This window comes from Fusarium tjaetaba, assembly GCF_013396195.1.
Source record: "Fusarium tjaetaba strain NRRL 66243 chromosome Unknown NRRL66243_c0000398, whole genome shotgun sequence".
NCBI lineage: Eukaryota > Fungi > Ascomycota > Sordariomycetes > Hypocreales > Nectriaceae > Fusarium > Fusarium tjaetaba.
In genome coordinates this window covers 29699-49780 of record NW_023501594.1, presented here as the reverse complement: position 1 = coordinate 49780, position 20082 = coordinate 29699, and the positions used below count along the sequence as shown (strand labels likewise).

General features: G+C 51.1%; 5 protein-coding genes across 5 annotated transcripts; 3 read left to right on the top strand and 2 right to left on the bottom strand.

Moving 5' to 3' along the window:
• Positions 1–2216: 2216 nt before the first annotated feature.
• FTJAE_13277 (uncharacterized protein) lies at positions 2217–4072 on the top strand (the record flags this gene model as incomplete). The annotated part of the gene is made up of 2 exons (XM_037346404.1): positions 2217–2640; positions 2709–4072. 2 exons carry the CDS (start codon positions 2217–2219, stop codon positions 4070–4072), a joined length of 1788 nt encoding a protein of 595 aa, XP_037199708.1.
• A 1107-nt stretch (positions 4073–5179) lies between these two features.
• FTJAE_13276 (uncharacterized protein) lies at positions 5180–6243 on the top strand (the record flags this gene model as incomplete). The annotated part of the gene is made up of 2 exons (XM_037346403.1): positions 5180–5264; positions 5309–6243. 2 exons carry the CDS (start codon positions 5180–5182, stop codon positions 6241–6243), a joined length of 1020 nt encoding a protein of 339 aa, XP_037199707.1.
• Positions 6244–7143: 900 nt separating this feature from the next.
• Positions 7144–9261, top strand: FTJAE_13275 (transcription factor SPT8; the record flags this gene model as incomplete). The annotated part of the gene is made up of 2 exons (XM_037346402.1): positions 7144–8981; positions 9036–9261. The coding sequence occupies 2 exons, from the start codon at positions 7144–7146 to the stop codon at positions 9259–9261; spliced, it is 2064 nt and encodes a 687-aa protein (XP_037199706.1).
• A 414-nt stretch (positions 9262–9675) lies between these two features.
• FTJAE_13274 (NAM7-nonsense-mediated mRNA decay) lies at positions 9676–13363 on the bottom strand (the record flags this gene model as incomplete). Its single annotated transcript, XM_037346401.1, has 4 exons — positions 9676–12481; positions 12530–12918; positions 12967–13293; positions 13343–13363. The coding sequence occupies 4 exons, from the start codon at positions 13361–13363 to the stop codon at positions 9676–9678; spliced, it is 3543 nt and encodes a 1180-aa protein (XP_037199705.1).
• Positions 13364–15621: 2258 nt separating this feature from the next.
• FTJAE_13273 (nitrogen assimilation transcription factor nit-4) lies at positions 15622–18390 on the bottom strand (the record flags this gene model as incomplete). Its single annotated transcript, XM_037346400.1, has 6 exons — positions 15622–16227; positions 16350–16365; positions 16416–16455; positions 16631–16749; positions 16798–17921; positions 18124–18390. The coding sequence occupies 6 exons, from the start codon at positions 18388–18390 to the stop codon at positions 15622–15624; spliced, it is 2172 nt and encodes a 723-aa protein (XP_037199704.1).
• Positions 18391–20082: the final 1692 nt, after the last annotated feature.

Below are 20082 nucleotides of genomic sequence, written 5' to 3'. Positions count from 1 at the left end.
CCTGTTGGCTTGGTGCTTGGCTTGGCTTCTGGTCTTGGCTAGGCCGGTTTCTGCTGCAAGACCCCCTGTCCTGGCTCCTGGGCTCGTCATTGACCCCTGGTGCCGCTTCGACCCAAACAGATCAAGGATGTACCTGTCTCGCTCGCCCATCAGGTCCCGCCTGTCGGTCGACGGCGCGAGAGAGGGGAGATCTCGTTGTTATGACGCTCTAGCAGAGAGATCGTGATGAGTTGAGAGACGAGGCAAAGATGAGATGGATAGATAGGGATGGGGAGGGGATGCGAGTGAGATCGTCGTCGCTGTTTGCTTAGTAGAGCGGTTATCGAAACGAATCGACGGGAGCCATCCGTTCAGATGATGACAGTACGGATAGCGCTCTCCATTACATTACATTGCCTACCTTACCTAGCTACCTGCTTCTACAACGGCTTCATCCCGCGAATAGGGACTTCGGTAGTGAAGCACAACGTGCTGTAAGGTAAGCAGACGTACATTGGCAATGCACCTCACCTCAGTCAGTCAATAGGATCCTTCCTGTACGTCACGTCACTAATTCAACTGTACCTGTCGATTTTATCTCCTACCTTATCCTTGAATCTTTCCTCGATCCCATCCCCCGGATCAATTTCTCCTCCTCCACATCCTCACTCACTCACTCTATTCTCATCCTCCTCCATCTACACTCTCACACCGGGGAATAAGCTCTTCTATTTTTGGGGAAGCTTGTTCACTCTCACACGGGTAGTGACTTTGAGTGAGTGATCTTGGATTTCCGTCCTTGTTCATTTCCACACGGGAAACCATCCATCGCGGCTCGTCATTAATCATTAATATTTGTGAAACTCTGGCTCAAGAGCCGGACAGTACGGGACGGGGCTTGGTACAGCCTACAGCCCAAAAAGAAGAGGAACAGGCCCCCAAAAAGACCGCAACAGCAAGGTACCCGAACCTAACCAAAGTGGTGCCCCATTTTAAACAACAGGGACAATTTTGGTTGGTTAAAGCTCTATTTTTTCGACCCCATTTGCTCCATTCTAGGCTCTGCCCCAGTCCCAGTCTCGTGGGTGTCTTGTTCTTTTTTGGGGCAGTCAGTCAGCCAAACAGCCAGACAGTCATTGAATTGAGCGAGAGGGCGAGCGAGTGGTGCCAGAATCACAAAACGACGCCTTTCAAGCACGGGCTCCAAATCGGGCCCCGCCCCCCTTCTTCAGTGCGACAAGCTCCTTCCAGCAGCAGCGATAGCGCTGTTTCTTAGCTGTCGACAGCCGCAATTACAGCAGCAAGCACAGAGCTACACAGACCAATTTTGCTGCACCCCCTAAACACCGACCAAAACACAAAAAAGGCACACAAAACACCAAAGGCGATCATTAATTAGTCGGAGAAATATCCTGGCTGAGCTACACGCCCCCTTTCCCTTTCTGAGCCTGTCTCTCTCTCTCTGCCCCATCAGCAAGCAAGCATCCATTCGTTCCGTCTTGTCTCCCCCCATCAGCCACTGATCTCTCAATCTACGGCGGATACTGTGCTTGTACCGAACGACCAGGACCCAGTCTGAAGACTCCAGCACCCCTAGTCTAGCTTGTTCCTCACTCCCACTCTCCCACTCCTACGACAATAGATACCATCCATACTCCCTGTAACCTCAAGCCTGTACCAACCAACGCTTGTGCTTGTGCTTGTCGCTGTCTGTCTGTCGCTGTCGCCGCGGCCTGCGCCTACTCCTACACTACCCTCCCCATCCCCCATCATCTTCCATCCTCTCCCCGTCGTCGTCTCTTCACAACTCCAAGCTAACCATCACCAACCTTTTTTTCTTTCGTTTCTCTCTTGTTTCTTTTGCTTCATATCCACTCTCGCTCAAAGGTCTTGGGACCTTGAACTCTCGCTTTTGTCCTTCGTTGTTCAATCGTTCCCGAATTCTGACGGAACCTACTCATTCGCTACCTTACCCCGTATTATCCATCAGCTCATCCTCCTTCGACTTCAACCACATTCGCTTCAACCAACACCGCGTTATATCCAACTCAAAGTTTAAAAGACCAGCTGACGAAACTCGAATATCATCGCATTGCTCATCAAGCTTGATTCACCTCGAAATTCCCGATTTTCCCTCCATGTGAGCGGAGCCCATGGACCCGAGACAGAACCAGAATCAGCGACACTCAAGTCAGACCAGCAGCCCTCAGCAACACTTCGATTTCCAACAGCACAACATGTCGCAGCAACCGAGCCCTTCGCCTCAGCAGTCTCACGACGCGAACCCTCAGGATGTTCTCGCCGAGGCCCGTAAGAACCTCCAGGTCCTGATTGACTCAGGCATGTCCAAGGAGCTTCTGCATCAGCTGGTCGAAAGCGGCCATGGCCTCAGCTTGAACCTCAGCGCCATGACAGCCATGCATACGATTCCTTCTCAACCTCAGCAGACTCCCTTTAGTCAGCAACCTCCCAACCCGAGTCAAACGGCCCCTACTGCCTCGCTCGCTCCGCCACCACCTATGCGATGCCCTCCTCCGCCTCCTGTTGCCTCCAATGGCCCCAGTATGCAGACAGTGACGACGACTCCTAACAGGGTTCCATCCACTTCCACGACCCCTTCAGCTGAGATTAAGCACGAAATCATTTCTGAGGACATGAACTGTACGTGAAGGATGCCCAACAACGAAGCCTTGACCCCTGGAATTTTGCTAACATTAATGCTTATAAAGTTCCCAACCCAGCCATGTTTCTTCCCCCGCAAGCTGCGTTTAGCCATCGGCCTCGCATCTCCGTTTCCTCGACGAGCTCCGGTTCTTCTGGACATGCTTCCATCTGGTCGACAAACTCGGGACAGTCTTCAATGTCTTGGCAGTCCGCTTCTACTTGCAACCGATCGCAGGCGCCGCTCCCTATCCCCCCTTCCAGCTCCTTGAACGGACTCGGTCCCATGAGTGCCCCGGTCGGCACAGCTGGTAAGACCAACATTTATTGGTGCACCTCGTGTGAGACCAGCTTCAAGCGCAAGTACGACTGGAAGCGCCACGAGGATGAGTTTCACGAGCGCTGGCGCAAGTATCCTTGTCCCGAGCCTGGATGTAACCGCAGCTTCTGGGGATCCAACTCGTTCAACCAGCATCACAAGCAGTGCCACGGATGCAAGACTTGCCCTCACGCCGAAAAGGTGGTCAAGTTCCTCCGAAAGCGCAAGTACTGGGCGTGCGGCTTCTGCTCTGCCCTTCACCCTGCCCGCGAGCGCCACGTCGAACACGTTGCTCGACACTTCGAGTCGGGTATGACAAAGGGTGACTGGATGCATTCTCGCGTTGTGTATGGTTTACTCCACCAGCCTCTGATCCACGAGGCTTGGGATGCTTTGGTTGCGAGCAAGCAGGCCGAGTACAATGGCCGACGACCCCAGTTCAGTTGGCACCCAAGCAAGACTGGCCGTGCCCAAGGTTTCCTCGAGAACGAGAACCCCGGCCAGCTCCAGGACCTGCTCGAGTTCTTCTCCGGAGATGAAGGTGAAGCTCAGTGGATTGTCAGCGTTGCGTACGACCTGGCCGATATTGTTCTTACCTCAGCACCAATCCCCTCTCCTCAGTACTCACACGCCAGCCTTGGACCCCAGGGCTTTACACACGACCCACGAATGTCGTTTATGCCGCTGCCAACCCAGGGCCACGCAGGTCATCAGTCTCTGATGCCTTCACCTGACCCTCAGCAGACCCAGTTCAACTCGCCGTTCCGAAACACGATAATGGTGCCCTCCCAACAATTCCCCTCACCCTCAAGACCGTCGCCAGACTCTTCGTCCCACTCACCGATGGGACCTTCGACATCACCGTTGATGCCGCCACCAGCGCCTTCTCCGCTCGAGAAGCGTGAGCTGCCACCACCCCCTCACTCACGGGGCCACGACGCTGGTGAGTCAATGATGGACTTTGAGTACTCGCCAGCACCGCCGCCTGTCTTGTTTGACGACTGGGAGAGTCTCACAGGCTCTGTTGTCGAGCAGCCTGGCCAGCAGCACGACGGTGCCACAAGTGGCTGGGGAATGGTGCAATATTTCAATGACCCCCGTGTCACCTCATGAGCTTAACCTAGCCACACAAACACAACACACCACACACTCTTTGACTTTTGGACATTACTGAGCCATCTGATTTGCTAGCCCAGTTTTGGGTTCCCCCACGTTTTCCTTGAATCGAGTCAACAACAGCCCTTGCGGACGTCTCGGTGTTCCTGCAAGCATTTTCCTTTTTTTGTTTTTCCTTAGTAGATAATGATAATACCCCTTCATCGAGACGACAGGTGAGGGCATCTGGATTGTTTTTTTATCTTGTCACGGCAGGCTGAAAGAAATGTATTGGGCTTATCATGTCCTGGTCCTGGATCAAAAAGGGTGGAGTTGGGTGATGCAGCTGTCCTGTCGTCCTTTGTTTCCTTTTATGTCATTGATGGATGAGAATATATGGGAGTATCTTGGGTTGGTGGATTGAATAAGGGACAAAAACCGGTGGTTAGTGAGAGAGTGAGTGAGGATGGATGTGTACTGGCATCGAGGTTGGTGCGCATTTACAGCGACGCTGAAGAGCCATATGCTGTAAGATAGGATAGGAAGAGAGAGAAGCAAGCAAGAAAGGAATAGAGAACCCGGAAGGGACGGATTTGAATGAATTAGTGCGTCAGAGGCTGAAATATATGGGATTGATTCGAGGAATGTAGGGGAAATGAGGAGGTGTCTGAGACAATTGGGCTGGCATGTACTGTACTGTACCTTGTCTAGGGAGATGTATGTCTGGGATCTATTTAGGTGCATGTAGATATAGTCACGAGTTACGATGCGTTGAGCTGTAATACACTTTGAGTTTTTACTTTGACCTTGAACCTACAGACCTCCCATGATGAGATGGCTGAGTTGGTGGGGAGTCGTAGAGTCATCACCAGATAAGACTCTTTTGCGGCGTACAAGTGAATGATGAAGTCATTATATGAACTCTTTGGCCTCAAGAGAACATACAAGATGCGCTGGTGAAGAAAATGGGCTTGTTTGTTCTTTGTTCTTATCTCGTGGCGGTGCGCCTTTGTTCATTCACCTGGTGTACATAAGTGAAGACAGTGGTGAGAGTCTCACGTACACCATCAAAGTCCATTATTGTTCCAGCAATGTCGACTTTTCATGACTTACTATTTAACCAAGATGATGTTGACTCACAGCATCTCAACTTCCCTCCTCACCGTCAACAGCTCTGAGAACACTTACAGTAGAGATCATCACAGCTCAGGTAATCTTCATCTTCACTGACAAACCAACACAACAACACACCAGGACCCTTCGCTATCATGCCTAGACATAGCAAGCGCTCAACCCGCAAAGTCGGATTTCTCGACGCCCTAGGCCAATGGACAATGGGCCCCTGTCTCAAGCGCAGCTCCCGCTGCCGTCGTCATCCACGCAGTACATCTGCCTCCCGCGAAGCTCGTCTCGCAAACGCCCCGAGGGATCTTAACCTCACAGCCCGTCAATGGCGTCAATACGCTGATGTTCCTCCGGAGCCAGAAGATGAGTGCGACTGCAGTGACTGCGGTGATGACTGTTCTGACGATGAGCAGAAGCCGCTTATGAGTGGTGAGCCCCTGCAGAGGATCAGCTCCAAGTGGTCGCACTCTGAGGGGTCAGCGTTCACGCGTGAACCAGAGCCTGTTCATAGAGATTCGGGGCTGAATCGCATTCTGGGGAGGGTTGAGGCTGAGATGGCGGAGGAGCAGAGGCTTAGACATCGGGTGAGTTATGATGCTGGTAATGATGCGCTGTTTGCGAACATTCCTCGGCGGGATCAGAGGACTCAAGGTGAATTCATCGTGCACCGTCATCGTCTCGGCGACGGAGAGGATTTTCTAGCAGTTGATACCTTTGGACACGGTGATTCAGGCTATCGCGGAGCAGACGTTCAGTCCGTACGCTCATCGCAGTTCTTTGAGAACCCTCGTGAAGTACCCACCGTTCCTCAAGATACCTGGGCTCCATCGGTTCAGCATGTCCCCGAGAGTACAAAGACTAGGATTCAGTCTTGGAGGGACTGCGTTGATGATGGGCCGGAGCCAGAGTCTTCGGTGTTTGGGGGCAGTAATGCTCCGACGGTTTGGCCAGGGAGTGCAGAGACGGTTGTGCCGGATGATAGCCTCACGGAGGTTGTTGTGCGGAAGTCTTCGAAGAGGGAGTCGAAGGGTAGTGGGAGTAGACGGTATTCGAAGAGGAAGTGAGTGGTGAGAGGTGAGATTGGTGTTTAGGTAAGTCTTTGGTGTAAGTCAGTGAGTGAGTGAGAGGGAGAGGGTAAGTATTGATAGCTACGTCTTAGTGAGAGACCTAGACTGAACCTTGAGTGGTAAGTATAACAATAAATTCCCTTTGTCTGTAATATTTGTCTGATATTGATTTGATGCTGAGTGATGTGATTGTAGTAGTGATTGTCAGTGGGTGGCTTCAGCTGACGGGCATTGACATGGCAGACTAATAGAGTCAGTGTCAATGCTTACAGCGCTCTATTGTCGCAGGATGTTATAGACAGTGACATCAATTGATAGGATAGTGCACCATCGTAATTGAGAACAATACTGTATGAAAAGATATTGAAACTGACTTACACGAACCTTGCCCCTTGCTTCGGCTCCACAAAGTATCGTATCGTACCGCATGTCACTAAGACACATCGGGCCATCTCCAACTCCCAATTAAACGCGACGCGCGAAGGGAGCTTCCGTTCCCTTCCAAACTTATTAAACTTGGACCTTTCTTTATACATCACGGCCCCGCAGTTTGCAACGACACCGCACGCAAACCTTGGCCTCTATACCTGTCTTGTCTTGGCTTCAAATACCTCGTACTTCTTCTCTGATCTCTCGCGACTGCTTGTAGAGCTTCAAAGACGACTCCGCGATCCTGCGCACGGGTACAGACCCTTTGCGACACTTTCGAATGCGATTGGCAATTGGATCGTTTGCTTCAAGAGTGGTCTATGAATTGATGCTTTAGACTTTTACTAGGTGGATATACTATACAGGTAAGTCTTTGTTACGTCTGTGAATCAGTTGCGCCAGACTTGTCTTCAGGTCACCTTCGTCAATCCTCCCAATTACCCCCAGCTAACATCCCCAGCGTCCATAATGAACACCCTAGACGATGATCGCTTGTCCGCCAGTTCAGCTGACTCGGACAATGACAACGACAACGATAATGACAATGATAACGACCGCAACGACGTCGACGAGACAATGGAGGACGCTGATGACAACGGGGATCAAGATCAAGACGCAGAAGGGGATGACGATGATAACAACGACGACGATGACGATGACGACAACGGCGATGCAGATGCTGATGCAGACGGCGAAGGCGAAGAGTCTCAACCGCCTGCGACGGACTCAAACGATCAAACGAGCACCCAGATAAAATCTGAACCCGACGATTCGCAGTCCCAGCCCAGGAAATCAGCTACACCCGCCCCGAGTCTCGACAAGCGGTGGCCCCAGCCGTCACCCGAGTATATCAACGCAGCGTCCTACGACATCGTGCCGACAATGGCTGCGCCGCAATCGACCAGTGTCAATGCCATGGCCATCACACCCGATTTGAGGTACTGGATCACGGGAGGCTCGGACGGGTATATTCGTAAATATGACGGGCCTAATACCATCAATGGCAAGCTCGCCTTGACGGTTGCGCAGAGGCATCCGTTTGTGGACAGCGTTACCAAGGCTGGCATACTCATGTCGTACTGGGAGAACGAGGAGCCGCCGCCTCCGGGACGGGGAGACCAGGAGCATATTCTCTCGCCTGTTTACTCTCTTGCGATTCAATCGCAGGCTCTTTGGTTGCTATCTGGTCTGGAGTCAGGCGGTATTAATCTCCAGAGTGTCCGACATGACGAGGGCAAGAGAATTCACTGTCTGCAGCAGCACACCAACGCGGTGTCTGTCTTGACGATGGCACAGGACGAAAGGAGCGTTCTTAGCGGTGGATGGGACAAGAACATCTTCGATTGGGATCTCAACACGGGTCAAACGATCAGAAGCTTCGATGGCAACGCAGGACAAATCTCAGCTCTCGAACTCCGTCCCGCAAGCGGTGCTCCCATCCCAGAAGACGACGATGAGCCACCGCCTCCTACAACAATAACGACAAATAACGCAGCCCCTATAGCGAATGGGAACTTTACAGACCCGCTCACCAACGATGGAGTCGACGACATGTCCGCCGAGTTCAACGCCAATCCCAGTAACGGCGATGGTGACGGTGGAGCTTCACCCGCACACGACAGTCTCTTTGGAGGGAGTGACGCGGGGAGTTTATTCGGTGAGACAAAGGAAGATCAACCATTTGGCAACGACGACGATGAATTCACTGCCGTGATGCCCGGCCATGGTCATGATAGCGCTATGGACCATTCAGCAGACATGGCCGCTCTCGACGCAGGAAAAGATCCAGAACCAGAGCCTGAACCCGTTCCGGAACCCGAACCGGTCGTTGAACCGCCCCCGCCTGAGCCATCGCAGGATACAAGCGACGCTATGGACGTCGATCTCGTGCCTGCTCCAACGCAAGCCACGGACCCATCTCAAGACGCACTTCCCAAGTCTGAGCCAACATCACCTTCGCTACTCCTCACAACACATACTCCCACGAATCATGACCCAACACAAACCTCCAATACAACGTTCCTCTCCGCTGCGATGGACGGAACATTAAGGATCTGGGATAGACGCCAACAAGATCCCGTAGCGCGCATAGGCACAAGGAATGGTGTCCCCCCGTGGTGCATGGGCGCCTGCTGGAGCCCCTCCGGCAACAACATCTACGCGGGCCGTCGAAACGGGACGGTGGAGGAGTATAATATCCACAAGGCAAAGAGGAACTGGGAACCTCATAGGACGCTCAAGTTCCCCGGGGGCAGCGGAGCAGTCAGTGCCGTGAGACCCATGATAAACGGCCGCCATCTCGTCTGGTAGAGTCCCCTCCCATCCCCTCTTATCAGCCTGTCCATACTAACAGTGTCCAGTGCCTCCCACGATATCATGCGTCTCTACGATCTTCGTGAATCGCCCATGAAGCATTCTAGTGTTCCCTTCCTCATCATCCCCGGCCCCCCCCGTGCTGGTGTCATCTCCAGTCTCTACATAGACCCAACAAGTCGTTACATGCTGAGCGCTGCAGGCACAAGAGGCTGGGAGGGTACGAGCACTGAAGTCCTCATCGGTTATGAGATTAATGCTACCAATGGATAGTTCGGGTCCGTCTCAACTCGGACTGACTCTCCAACTTTGGGACTTCGTCGTCGTGCTTTATATATGCTGGAGTTGGTCATGGCGAGCTCAATTTATAGTCAGATTTTCCTGCCTCTATAGCATTTAGACAAAATTCCATTCTTATTCCTCAAATTCTTCGACATGGGTCACTCAGCAGCAGTCAGGGTTTGATACAATACTCGTACAATTTCTACACCAGTGACTACATAATCTACAATTCCTGTCGTCAAAAAGACTTAGGACCTTCTCCTTAGTGACAAAAAGACTAAGGTAAGTTCGTTTCCGCACACATATCATCAGTCATGAACCCGAGGAACTGACACCAGACATACCATGAAGATGTGCTTCAACCATGATATGAGTACGACCTGGCGTGTAGAGCATGCTGATAGCTTAATCGAAGCTAATCAAGTCATCGCCATCGTCCTCATCCTCGTCATCGTCATCGTCCTCGCCATCTTCGGCAGGCTTCTTCAGGCTGGGTTCAACTTCTTTGCCAGTTGAGACCTTCATTGACCAATGTTTTTCCACTTTCTCTTCACGTCGTCGCTGAAGGTTGTCCGATGTTGTCGTTCGAAGCCAGGTCTCACTGATTTGTATCAGCTCTGGGCTCTTCTTACCCCTCTTAGCCTTGGCGTCCTCTGCCAGCAGTTTGTCATTCTTGGCCAGTTTCTGGGGGCTCCATTTGTCGGGGGGAGAACCTTCCTTTGAGGCGTCTGCGCCCTGGTGGACCTGCTGCATGGTTTCAGCGTAGTATCCCACCTCCATGATCTGTTCGCTGGTTGGCTCTAAACAATGTTTTCGAGTTTGTGCCATAGGAGGCGAAGTTGGTACCGGGGGACTTGGAGCTTTGAAGGGATCAGACCGGCGAGCTGGGGACGTTTGATGACTGGACCCCCCCGAAAGTGTTCTGTCGCTTCGTGACTGAGGGCGACGGTTAGACCTTTTGGAAGCTCGAGCAGGCAATGGAGAAGTTCTCAGGGGCAAGGTCATCTTTGGAGGCTCATCGCATCGTGAGGGGCATTTGCAAGGTTGCCAACAAAGGGATTCGCAACTGTGGCCACACTTCAGGATTTCTTCGCACTTCTCCAAGCATTTGACCTCGCTGTGGTCGAACTTGTGGCAAGTGAGCTTGCATGGGTGTCCCTTTGAACATGTGGACTCGCAACCTTTGTCGCAGCCGCCTCCAGGGATGTACTTCCATCCACTGGCATTCTTGATGTTTGTTCGCGTTCCGTGGTTACGGCAAGTGACTGGAAGGTAATCGTCGATACACTGGCGTCGTTCAAACACATCGATGACCTTTCTCCATGTGCTGTACGCCTCTGAATTCTCATCCCGCACAAGTGTTTGGGAGTTGCCAAAGACATACATTCCGCATCTCGCTCGGCTGGTACCCACGTTTGCCCGATTCGAATTCCCAATGAAGCCCGGGCCAAGAGTTCGAACTAGAGACAGCAGAATGACATCGTTCTCCTCGCCCTGGAAACCGTCGACGGTCCTTACGGACCACTTCTTCAACGGATTCTTGAGTTCGAGATACGGGTCGCGACGAAGCTTCTCCGTGATGAGAGCAACCTGCCCCTTGTAGAACGTCAAAATAGTGATACGTTCTGGGTCAACGCCGTTCTGAACGAGATATCGCACGAAGCCCACTATCATGTCGGCTTCATCTGGGTTCGAAAATGAAAAGTCGTTGGCATTCTGTCTCTCTTGTCCCTCGTGATCAAACCACCAAAGGCTCTTTCCGCCCATGCCCGGTACAGGAGGTCGGTTGTCTGGGTCGTAGACGGAGCAATGATCGGTGAGCTTGGGGTAGAACGCGTTGACCACTTCGCGAATTGCAGGGACCATACGACGCTGGACTCGGAGCATACTGTATGGCAACTTGAGCTTGACCAGACGCTCAAACATAGACACATGCATATTGTAGGGCTCGCGGCCGAGTTCTCGCACATCTACAGATGGGACAAGTTGCTGGTGATCGCCGACAAGTACGACTTGGTCCAAACTGGGATAGAGAGCGGAACTAATGTTGGCTTCTCGAGTTTCGGCCGCTTCCTCGATCATCAATATGCGGGGCTTCAATGCTGCGATCATACCACGATACTTGGATAGTCCGGTGGTTGTACAACCCACGATCTCAATGCGTTCATTTGTGATGAGCTTGACGTCGTTCTCCCATCGCTGGACTTTGATATCATCACAGGCTTCCTGGTACTCTTTAAGAAGTTGAGGGAACTTTTGAGCTCGTGCGCGGATAAGTTCTTCTCGTAGGAGGCGATAGACCATGCCGCGATCACCTGGCTTGATCTCATATAAATCTTGATGCATTTTCAATAGCCTACGGGCTCGGTGGACCCATGCGGCATGTTTGGAGAGTGCTCTCGGAAGGGCACCGGTGACATTGAACTTCATGGGAAAGAAAGCACCCTTGAGTCTCTCTTTCTGATTTTCCTGCTGGGTTTCTTCAACAGCGTCATCCTTTGCAGGATTCTCAGCCTGGTTCTGAGGAGGGCGTATGTCAACAGTGTGGTCGTCCTCGATGACCTGGAGCCAGTGCGCGATGCGACACTCGATCTCAATTCCGTCATCACGATTGACCAGAGTAGCAGATTCCCACTCGTCATCATCCAAAGACTTGTACTGAGCATCCGAGAGGAGTCCTTCTCGAAGAAACTCTTCAGCTGGGATCAGAAATGCAGGGAAGCATTCCGACAACAACGTCTCAATTGTGCCGAGAACCTTTCTTCGAGCTTGCTCACCCGCAATACTACCAAATTTATTATTTAACTTGGCTTTGAGATTGAACAGAGTACGCTCTTCTATCGCCTCGTCTTCTGTCCGGCCACCGAGACGCACAATGACGGCTTCAAAAACCGAGAGTCGGTCGAGAAGCTGATCGAGAGCGTGGTTGGTTTGAGCAGCAACTATGACAGGTGGGGCTTCTTTTCCAGACTTGAGAGTCTGGACATAGCTTTCAATGGCTACAACTGATGTGAATGTCTTGCCAGTGCCAGGAGGACCTTGGATGACAGCCAGTTCTTTGTGGGTCATGCGTTCCAAAGCTTCCTTTTGAGAATGGTCGAGGTGATCAGCTCTTTCAGGAATACGAGGAGTCTGTCCTGGAATGTCTGCAAGATAGGCGGTCGTGTGTTCGGTGTTGGACTCGTGAATGATGTATTTGTCAAACTTGGAACTGAGGAATGTTAGCTTGAGAATTGAGTATACAATAGGAAAGACTTACTCAAACATTGCGGCATGTTGCAGCCCAACCATGGCGTGGCGAACAGTCTCAAAATAACCTCCTTTGGCTTCAAGCATCACCATCTCAACGGAAGGATCGAAGACGGCATTGTTGCAGTCGGACCAAAAGATCTCGATGCGGGGCGGAGTGTCCTTGTCTTCGCCATTAGCAAGATCAGGTTCTAGGCCACCCACTATGTATCGTGCGGCAACAACTGCAACGTAGCATTCGGTGTTGAAGTTGTCATCTTTGGGAGACAGTGCAATAAGGGTACCAGCAGTAAGCCGGGTTGTCTGCTTCCACTCAACTTTGGTGGGCGAGCGCTCTGTTGAGAAGGCAATGCGGCAAGCTGCCCCAGATCTAGCAAACAAGTAGCCTTGAACGTGTACCTTGTAGTTGTTGTTAGAATATTTAAGGAAGGAGAAAATGGGACTAACCTGGGTATAGATGTAGAAGGTGTCTCTGTCGCCCTCCATCATTCTAGGCTTGTTTCTGAAGCAGTTGATAGCTTGCCGAAGAAGTTCAGTACCCTCAAAACGATTCGTGATATACTGGAACTCAAGGTAGGCATTCTTGGCATCACGTTCAGATAGTTCCTTGATAACTGGTGGAGGAGGCAATGGAGCAGGATCTATGGACATGAGCTCACTCGAGTGCGGGAACTCTGGAGCCAAGTGCCAAGGGACGCTGCCAGTCTTCGGCAGATTGTTCTTGTGCTTGACATGCTGAGTAATGATTTCCGTGGTAGTCTGATCTCTCGGGGTCTTGGAAACATTAGTATGCGAGGGGAAGAGATAGCATTGGTGCACTTACCTGTTGGTATTGGTCCCCCATCTTGCAAGATGAAGGTGATCTTGATGAACTCGATGGAAGAAGCACCCACAACTGGCGTTGGCGGGGAGCAGTGGTACAGTATCCAGGAGATGAGAAATGAGATATGGGTAAAAGGGTTTGGATGTGAGCAAGAAGCTCTGAGGGCTTGGTGGTAGAAGAGATGTGTGTGTTTTGACCAGGGTGGTTGAGGACGGAAAGGATCAGTACAGTTGAAGAAAAGAAGAGAAAAAATGGCGAGAAAGTCTCCGAGAAGAAGCAGGAATCGTTTCCTGAACTTCTTGTTGCCCAGCAACTCTGAAGAACGATGAGGAGAAGAGAGAAGGAAGAAGTACGAGAAGAGAAGGAAGGTGGCAGGGTGGGTAGCGTGCGCAAGCTGCAGGTATGACTGAGGATTCAACTCAAGTTTTGAGTCCAATAAAAAGTTGAGGAAGAAATGTTGATGCCAGCTGCCCGCCAGGTGCCACTTGCAGATGTTGGATATTCCTCTTAGCGGGAGGTCGTTGCACGTCCCCTTGCTCCAGGTGCTTTAGGGGCTCCAGTACAGTAGCGAGTAAAAGGACCTCAGGGCATCCAATCAGAAATTATAAACTGGCTCGGAGGATGTATTTGATGCTGCGATGAAGCTGGTGTGGATTTTGTACTGCTTGTTCGAGTAGTTGGAGTATAGGTGATGAGTGTCCAGAGTGTTGTGCTGGGCTTGACGAGGGTGTTCGGGCACGAGGTTTCCCTTTTGACGGATTGGGCACAGTTTCTACCTTTAAAATATGATTCTGAAGTTTGAGAGAGATTTCTATTGTTGAACCGCGTTGTATTGTTTCAATTCGGTGCTCTGAGAACGTTTATCGTTGCCAGAAGTATGGGATACTCCAGGAGGAGAAGACAGCAGGGCGCACACAATGCCTGAGAACAGCGCAAGGTAAGATTATAATAGATGACAAAAAGACTCAATTGGCAGAACCTCTTCTTCCCAATCGGCAATGGATCGCTAGTTTTCTCGTAGAGTATGAGTGTCCTGCGCCCCAACAGCGTTGTTAGTACGTTGGCGCTCGATCAACAAGTTCCAGGAGTCCACCTTTTTCTTGCTTGCCCAAAGACACAAACGGTTCAAGTTCGAGGATTAGAAGCAAGTCTCGAAACTTCAATTGAAAGCTCTGTCTTGTCGCTGTCGTTCGTAGGCAACGCCTCGTCTCGTCTCGTCGCAGAAAAGGGGTAATTCGTCGCTCGTCATAGATCAGATATCGTCTCTCAAAACCAGCTTTAACAATCTCAAAACAAGAGTCGTATCTATTTAGAGAAACAAAAAGAAAGAAATGGAAGAGGAGAATGGCGAAACTTTTGTAAAATGAAGAGTACACCCCAGGTGCTTGATCTCGGGAGCCTGCATATGGCTACACTCAGCAGCCCTCATGTGCCCTGCGCGTTTCCCCTCAGTACGCCAACAGAAAATGACAGAATGAGCGTTTTGCATCGGAATCGTGGCAATTTGCATGTTTGAATCATGGGCCTGGCGTGTCTTTAGGGGGGTATGTGGGATCTTGCATCACGGTCAGGGCCGTGCCTAATCAAGGCAATGAGGGACGGAGCAAGGTGACACACGCGTGTCGTTGTACTTGGGATGGACAAGATTTGACCACAGTTAATCAGAGTTCAAGGGTCGATGTGTCATGAGGGAGCGACTTGGGTTGTGACTTGTCGTGTATCTCGTTGTCGCCGCATCATTTGTGAAGGGCTTGCAAAGAAACGCATGCTGCAACGAGTGTTTGCGGAAGTGCAAGCATGTATGGGCCAACGATATGCCACAATTGCTGTTTGGACATTAGACTACATGCAGCAAACACTGGCCCTTTTGACCTCCATGTCAAACAACACATGCAGGCCTCATCATCAATCACAACCCTCAGAGAACAAACGTATGCATGGACAGAGTTGGTGATTTTATTTCTCTCCAGGGTATTCCGCGTACTTATCTAACCCTCCCACCAAAAGCAACAACCCGACCAAGACCCTTGATATTTTGCAATCACTCTTTTCTCTTACACAAGTGTTGGTACACCCCATGACAAATCGCTTTTGGAACCCGCGATAATGACTCTACAGACCAAAGCCCCCTTTCGCCGGAAAATGCCCGCCGCATTTCTTTGCCTTTGACCCCATTTCGCCTGGTAAGAACACCGACCAACACCCGGGATATCTGTCGTCCTGTACGGACTCAATCTATATAAGCAGGATCACAACTGAAAACCGACCAAAACGTTCTTCTATATGATCGCAAAACCTGCATGTTCCAACTCGACGCCATCGGGAAGAATCGGCCGTCCTTGCATCGGGAAAGGCCAGAAGAGGGGGTTTTCCATATTGTCTCCTGTCTTCTGCACAGAAGGTGATTGCTCTCCCAGGAATGGTCCCGCACCCCATTGGCACGTAATGTCTCCCTCTCTAAGGTTGGGCGAGAAGAAGTTGAGACTCCCCGTATGCGGCAACACCAAACGGTCGTACTCTTCCGCTGTGAGCTTATCAACCTTGTTCTCGACATCAATGTCCCACTTTGCGGCCAAATAGCGTAGTATGTTGAGAGCCTGCTCAGCGAATTGGTGGCAAGGAGCCATCTCAGTGAGGTCTGAAATGCCTTGAGTGATGGATTCGGCCACACGAGGATCCACCTTGACCGCTTTCTCCATGTCCGCCTCGGTCGCACCCGAGCCGCCGACAGTTGTTGCACCAATCGCTAGGTGCATGATGGCGGATGTGAGAACAAAATATGGTACGAACGAGGGCGTTCGCCGCAAAGTGTAGAGTGAAGAGTAAGATCTTAGAAGGCCTTGAATGGCGTCGGCCGCTTGTGAGCACACATCGCGAGGCGAAACCTTGGATCCAATGATCCGTAGCTTGATTAGAGGCCGGAACAAGAGTAGGATCGCAAAATGATAGTACATGCTGCTCAAGTTAGCGACGGTGATGAAAGAAACGTGTTAGGCTTAAGACTTACTGAGCGAACAGCACAGCTGGGGTGAAATTGTGCCCCAGTCGAAGGACCTCAGGTATACGATCATACCAATTGAGGTACTGTGTGTACATGTTCAAAAGTTCTCTCGCTGTAAGGGGTTTTCCAGGGGAGTGGAGAATGTACAGAGACTGGTGTACGAGCTCGCTGAGTTCGCAGAAACATTTATATACGGAACGCACGTTAGACGGTTGTTGGCATGAGCGTTGCAAGGGAGCGCCTGTCACAGTCAGCGAAACTCATGGAATAACACAAAGGAAACTCACCGTCGTCCGTATAGGGCACCCAAAGAGACGCTTCGATGTCTCCTATTATCGCAGGCTTTGGTGGCAGGTGAGGAAAGCATGAGCATTGCGGTAATGAGCCTGTGGCGAGGGACCATGCACTGTAGTATCTGTTAGAGGGAAATCTCACGATAAGAGGGGGGACTCACTGGTCAAGCGCAAAAGCACCCCAAAAGGTTGCTGACTGCACAGCGAGTTCATCTTCATCTCCTTCGTCCATTATCCGGTGAAGCCCCATCTCAATGGCGAGTCGAATACTCTGCCCGGCGTAATACCAGCTCTCCGAATCTCGCCCGCAACTAGCCTCTCGGATCGACATTATCCCCAAAGCTTGGATAGTTGTAAGGGAATGGTGATCCGTTTCCTGGGCAAAGAGCCTCAGTGACTCCTTGAAGAAGTGGTCGCCAGACGTATAAGGGTCGTTGGGGTTGGCTCGAGACATGGGCTGCGTCGAAAAGCGGCACCCCAGTGCAAGAAGGGCATTCACCAGTATCGGTGAGCAATATCGATTCCGTCCCTCTTGGAAATCCTGTAGAAAGTGTTCTTTACTCAGAGAAGCAAATGTTGGATACTCCCAGCAGAAATACAATGCCAGAAGATGTTGAACAAGAACGCTATCGCCGGTGATCACGGTCCAAGTTGAAGACAGTGTTTGCAGCTCCGGTTCATTCAACGGTGACAGGATCTGTTCAACTCCACGATATCGTGGAAGACCGTCCGATATTTGATCAGGGTTCATCCCCTCGGCCCAAGACCCAACTCGATTTTGTGGCGGCCCTCGCATATCTGTCTGCCAGTTCATGACATCGGGATGTGAGTTGCTCCTCGTTGATCCGGTTTGGCTGAAGGAAGATTGCCAGGGACTATGCTGACCCATCTCGGGCCTCATGGAAGACTGCTGCGATGGTTGATGGTTCGCACCCAGGCTCATGGCTGCCAATGTACCCAGCGAACCTCCCGGGAACCCCGGGTTAGGTCCCATGGTAGGTCCCTCAGAACGGGAAGGAAACGAAGGTATTGAACGCTCCGGTGCGCTTGCGAGCCATTCTGAAATGGTTTCGATGGGTTGGCCGCCCCGAAGGCGGGTCAAGACCTCTTCCCATAGTTCTGGTCGGACAAGAGCAGCAAAGACTTGGTCACTTGAACGTTGCTTCTGTCGAAGAGTCTCGATTTCGTTTCGGAGGTTCTCCTTCGACTGGCGCACGGGAATCTCGTACACACATTCGGTATCTTTCTGTGCTCTACATCGTCCGCACGGTTTTTTGCCATCGCACTATAACATTAATTGTTAGCAAGGATGAGTTTAGGAGATAATCGATACGGGACGAGGCGAGCACTGCAGCCAATTGTGGAAGTCCATCACAAGCTAAATAAATTGCTGTGGTGGGACATGCTATGACGTACAAGGAAAGTGAAGAACAAGAGTCGGCTACGCAACCAGGGACTCCGGGAAAGTAAGCTGATCTGCTACATACCTTTGCGCGCTTCTTGCGGCATTCCGTGCAGGCATTAGGCGTCACAACACCCAGCCCTCGGCGACGTTTCGAGTTTTGTGTATGGGTGACGTTGGCTGTTGCAGGACCTGATGCAGTCGAGGGCGTATTGGAGGACTGAGCTGAGGTTGGGGTAGGATTCCCTTGTGAGGAAGCTCCTCCAACCTGCGCAGAAGCTCCTTGCGGCGTGTGTTCAGCACTGGGTTGCCGTTGACTACCAGCGTCCGAATGTTCGTTGTCGACATCCATCACTCGAAAAACGAGCCTGACCGCAGGCTATCGCAAAGTACAAAGTTTGTGGGGACGGAGGAGAGGTCCGCTGTTTCGTTATTGTCGTGCGTATGGAACCAGGCGTCCGTCGTGAAGCTTTGTGAGCTCCAACCTTCAGCTCGAAGAGCTTCGGGTGGGATGAGGTCTTGGAGGGGCGACGGCGGACGGCACGGCGCAGTCTGACATGCTGCGAAGGGATTCGCGATGGTGTCGTCAAAGTTACAACCTGAGTCTTGAAGCTTGAACTCTCTCGCCTTGTTCTACTCTGGTCACCTCAAAAATTCAGATTTGATTTTTGGCGCCAGAAGCGAAAATGACTTTGGGCTGTTGGTACCTGAATGACTTCTGCTTTCTCAGTCGCGTCACGGAGGCTTTGTAGCGGGGAGAATGCGATGCGGAGACAAGACGGTTGAAGATGGCCCACCTAAGCTCTCACAATTGCATCAAGGCCAGTCACAACGAGTCGTAGGTCGAATTTGGGTAAAAAGCCCGGGGAATGCGCATTCGTCGACTAGCTAGTAGAGTGCTAGGCTCTAGCACAACGTAACCGAACTAGAGGTGAGCTTTGGAAGCTCACGAACTCGAGGATGCGCGACCGGGGGTTTCAAGGAGCTCGAGGCCGACTCCGCGAGTCAATGGAGAGAGAATGAGGGCTTGCAGGAGTCGCAGATCAATGGCGCTTTGAAGCGCGCAACGTTGTTTCTCTTTTTCTTGTCGCAATTTGCGTCCTCAGGAGGGATTAACGAGGTTGCTCAGAAGTATTGGTATACTTGGTGTCCACTCGATCGTCGATTGCGCCGGCAATAGAGAACAAAAGTTGGGCGCTGTGGTCCATGCACAACACGGATTGGCAACTATTTGAGTTGAACAATTGAAGATTTTGAAGTCAAATTGAGACCGAATGCGGAAATTCTGTGCATGTAACGGAAGTTGGACAGATTGGGAATAAAATGAGAACTGATTAATTGTAGGGATGTGTGAGAAATGGGACGATGAAGATTGGCTATGTCCAGTATGGGAATCTCTTGCGATTGCGATCACGATTATCGTCGCGCTCGATTACCAGGTTCGGGCCGGTTCAAATAGAGGCATAGAACCACGGCGAAGCTTGTTGACTTGAGCTTTAATTTTCTTGATGTCCTGTTACCTTGCTGAATGAATTCTGCGTTTCCTCGGCGAACTCTGTTGCAGATGGTATATCTTGCAGCTATGTAGTCGATCACAGTAGCTGGGGTCCTGGCTCTGTCTCACGCTTCATGTCGTGAAACAGACGATGATCGAACCTCGGATATGGAAGCTCTATAGGGAAATATAAAGAGTGTTGATGGGAGATGGAGATCAAAGTTGAGAAAAAGATTAGGTGGCCAAATGAAAGCTTTTTCTGGTTCTGCCTGAGGTAGAACTTGGAAGGTACGCTCAACCTCCTCAGGTAACCAAACCAATGTTATCAGAGGGTTATTCCGCTTTTGACTGCTGAAGAAAGGAACGAACTCTATTTTTTGAACCGGCGTAAACGTTCTTGTCTTTGTAATCCAGTCTCGACCGCTCAAGCTAGGATTCTTCTGTCCAAAGTTCTCTGATAACCATGAGAATAAGTGCCATAGCCAGATCGACCAAGCCATAGACTACCAAGCCTAAAATTTAGTTAGGGCCGTGGTCTGAGTGGACAAT